This window comes from Pteropus alecto, unplaced genomic scaffold (genome assembly GCF_000325575.1).
Source record: "Pteropus alecto unplaced genomic scaffold, ASM32557v1 scaffold271, whole genome shotgun sequence".
NCBI lineage: Eukaryota > Metazoa > Chordata > Mammalia > Chiroptera > Pteropodidae > Pteropus > Pteropus alecto.
Genome location: NW_006430730.1, coordinates 664,968 through 668,939, shown reverse-complemented (window position 1 = coordinate 668,939; position 3,972 = coordinate 664,968). Strand labels below are relative to the sequence as shown.

At 53.0% G+C, this 3,972-nt stretch overlaps 1 protein-coding gene across 1 annotated transcript in view; it reads right to left on the bottom strand.

Annotated features, from left to right (window-relative positions):
* SPTBN4 (spectrin beta, non-erythrocytic 4) overlaps nt 1-3,972 on the bottom strand; it is a 68,180-nt gene that overhangs the window by 44,817 nt on the left and 19,391 nt on the right. The window contains exons 12-13 of the mRNA XM_025050866.1: nt 3,258-3,408; nt 165-387 (exon numbers count right to left, since the gene is read on the bottom strand). Of these exons, the coding sequence (XP_024906634.1) occupies nt 165-387; nt 3,258-3,408 (374 nt within the window). The remainder of the gene's footprint in view (nt 1-164; nt 388-3,257; nt 3,409-3,972) is intronic.

The window sequence follows — 3,972 nt, the reverse complement described above, 5'->3', positions numbered from 1 at the left end:
TCTAGAAGGCGCTCCTTGTCGCGGGCCCAGCTCTCGGCCTCCTCCAGCTCCTGCAGCAGCGCCCACAGGCTCCGCGAGGCCTCCAACTCCGCGCGTCGCCGCGCCGCCTCTTCCTGCAGCTCCGCCAGACAGCCGTGCACGTGGTTCACGCGGTTGCAGATAACCTGAGGATCGCAGGGCTGGTAGCCTGGGCCAGGAGAACTAGAAGGCGCTCCTTGTCGCGGGCCCAGCTCTCGGCCTCCTCCAGCTCCTGCAGCAGCGCCCACAGGCTCCGCGAGGCCTCCAACTCCGCGCGTCGCCGCGCCGCCTCTTCCTGCAGCTCCGCCAGACAGCCGTGCACGTGGTTCACGCGGTTGCAGATAACCTGAGGATCGCAGGGCTGGTAGCCTGGGCCAGGAGAAGAGGAGGATCACAGGTTGGGCACGCGCCAGGGGGCGCCAAAGAGAGGGTGGTGACGGCTACCTCCCCAGTCCTTGGATAGGCTTCATCAGGAACCAGGTTACGGCTCTCCTCATCCAGACAACCTTCCTTGACACCCCGAGTCCGGAGCAGGCGCCTTTTCTGGCTCTCCCAGGCTTCTCTGCTTTCCCCTTCCCGGCCCTGACCCCACTGGGCTATCACTGCCGGTTCTGTCTACGCCACTGAACTGGGAGCCCCTTGAGGGCAGGTCCTGGGGCCGGAAGAGTCACACCGTGTTCCCACCATTGTCCAGCACAGGGTGGAACCCAGAGCAGCAGCCTAATGAAAATGGTGACATTGAATGATGGTTGCACACTGAGATTCAGAGAATCCTGGAATTGGCATATGTTACTACTGTAGATTGTGTTTCCTTCACGACTGGGGCAAAGGAAACTGCTCTACTCTAAGGCCGTTTCCCGGGTCTCTCTCATGCTCTGTGGCCTTACCTCATAACCCCAGTGATAACCTGAACTCCTTTTTTGTCTTCAAACATTTCGCTTTCCTCCCAGACCTCTAGTCTGTGAGTAGAGAACTGTGAAATTAACTTAATGAGTCACAGTCAGCATTTCTTTAATGGACTAGAATAGCATGAGCAGAAAACATCAGAATGCAGCATACAAGGTAAAGGGAAGTACTGATTTACAAAATCTAGTGTTTGTGAACGTGCGCGTGTGAACTCTGGGTCATGAGTAAATGTATTTTTGACTCGGTCAAAATACTGCCCTAGATGGAATGCAGAATATCTATAATTCTGGATATTCACTGACACTGACCCAAATACCAAGATATCCAACTGAATAATAACCAACACCAGCGTCTGTGTATCCACCCCTTACTCTGACACCACGTCATTTAATCCTCATGACCATCCTATGACATCGGCATTCTTACTAGCCCCATCTTACAGATGAAGAAACTGAGACTCAGGGAGGGAAGCTGCTTGCCCAGGATCAGCTAAGATGCAGCAGATCAGCACATCATCCACTCTGGACCACGTATCAGGCACTGCCGCCTTTCGTCACCATGACAACATACCCCACACTAGTCTGTGCTGTTTTCTCTGTGCTGCTGGTTGTCACCAGGCACCAAGATCTCACAACAAGACAGAGGGAGCCTCCTAGGACAAACACCCCTAAGGTGAAGGAGAGGGTCCCAACAACCTCTCCTGTGTTTCTGATGAGGGTGAGAGGGGCTGACCCAGGATGGAGATGGACATCTCTGCCAGGGCTTGGAAGGAGACCTCAACACTCACTCTTAAGATATGACCCAACCCATGAGGGTGAGAAACTCTCCCACCATCCTGCAGTCCTTACAAGCTCTTCCTTTTCTAACAAAGTTCCAGGATTCCAAAGGGTCCTCCTGGCTCCAGATAAAGGAATGAGACAGACCAGCCTCAAAACTCTCTTATCGGCTCTGCGGCTCTGGGCCTCAGGATGAAAGAAAAAAGCAGCCCTGACTGCTGTCAGCACACACAGCTAGCACACACAGCTCCACCAGACGCCAGCATCAGACAAGGCCACTCTGAGACCATGATGGAGTGGGACGAAAATGAGACCACCCCACCATCGTGGTGGGCACACGCAAAAACAAGGTCACTGTGAGAATCGCACAAACGGCCACCCATCCCCCTTCGCCGAGCTAAGGTGAATGACCCACCAATTCCTGTTCCTCCCATCACCTGGAGAAAAATGATTAAGATGGGCAGTCATCTCTTTACCCCAACTTCCTGACAGCATTCAGTCTGCAGCAAGACACACTGCATGAAGTCATCCCCGCGTAACCTGACACAAGCCCACATCTGATAACAAGCCCCTCTTAATGCTCTCTTACTGAGATGCCCCATGGTATGTGCCAAAAGCCAATGTGCACAGCTTGGGTTGACTCCGGGGTGTTCCTGGCGGTCTCTGGCCAGAGGACGCTGACAGCAGTAAACGAGAACCTGATAATCTTAGTTTTGTCTATCAGCATCCATGCCCCTGCTTCTGATAATGGTGGCCCACCTCCTCTCCCCCAAGTCCATGTCTTTGAAGGGAGCTGACCCCACTCTTGGCCCTGGGATGGGCATGTCACTAAAATGTGGTCAATAGGATCACCGTATAGCCTGGGGCCATGACGTTTGGCTGAGCAATGGGGACAGAACCCACAGTGGGCTAAGGAAAGCTTTCTCTGGACCTTTTGTCAGAATTATTGAGAAAAGGGGCCTGTCTCCTGCAAGGTCCACTAAGCTGCTGGGATATAAACATAGGGCTGAATGACCCCAGATTTATACTAAAAGGGGAGGGACTGTCCAACAGTGACACAAACATAGAGACTAGAGTTGGAGAGAGATAGAGTCTTAAAAGCATCATTGAACCATGCCTGGATCCAGCCCTTCCTGAAGCCAAACCTACCCCTCCCCGGACATTTTAGTTATATCAGCCAATACATTCCCCTTTCCTCCTTATGCTAATTAAATTGAGTTTCTAGCACTTGCTGCTGAACAGGCCCTGACAATACAGTACCTTACATGGTCCTTTCATGATATTCACTGAGATCTGGCTGCAAGGGCTTAGTGCATAATGAGTGCTCAATAAATGGGAATTATTACTACAGACTTTCAAAGCAGGAAGAAGTCGTGTGGTTCAACCTCCCGATCAAGGCACTAATTCTCCTGATGACATATCCCTGGTGGAGTGGGATCTTAGTCTGTGCTTGGATGCCTCCAAAGACAAGGCGCTCACCCCTTTCTGTCTCTCAGGACTCACTCCGCTTCTATTAGCACCGGCCCTGGAAGTCTCCACGCCAACCCCCAGACTCACCCTGCAGTTGGGAGAAACGCAGGGCGGCCGCGTTGAGGGCCTCCACGCGCTCCCTCTGGGCAGCGATGTCCCCCTCCAGCAGTCCATGCTTCTGCAGCAGGTCCTCGGCCTCCACCAAGTGCTGCCCACACTCCCGGGACAGCAGCTGAGCCTGCAAGAAGGGGCAGCACTGAGCTCGTTCCCGGCATTGGCCCTCAGGTCCCTCCCCGCCCCTCACTGCGCATGCCAGCCCTCTGCTCCCCTACACAGTCGTGTGAACTCTGACCTCTATCTCGGTCTCCGTGTCCCTGTTATCATCATCTCTCTCTCTCTGCATATTCCATCTCTCATCGTCTCCACATTTCTAGGCTCCGTGTCTGTCACGGTGTCCCCTCTACCTCTGTCTTCTTCCACCTCTCCCCGCCCCTACCTCTCTCTCATTTGTACTCGTCTGCATTTCTCTCGTCTCTATATCTCTCCCTATCTCTTTCTCTCCATGTCTCTCCCTGTCTGTATTTCTCTCTCTGCTTCCACCCTTCTTTTCTCCATCTCTCTCTGTGTCTATCTGTCTACCTATCTCCTGTTGGTCGCTGTTTCTCAAGTGCATTCAATCTTCCTATGTGTCTTTCTCGCAGTCATTTAGATTTCCATTGCTAACTTGTGTCTTCTCCGTCTCTGTCTCTGTCTGTCTCTGTCTCTGTCTCTGTCTCCGTCTCCGTCTCTGTCTCTGTCTCTG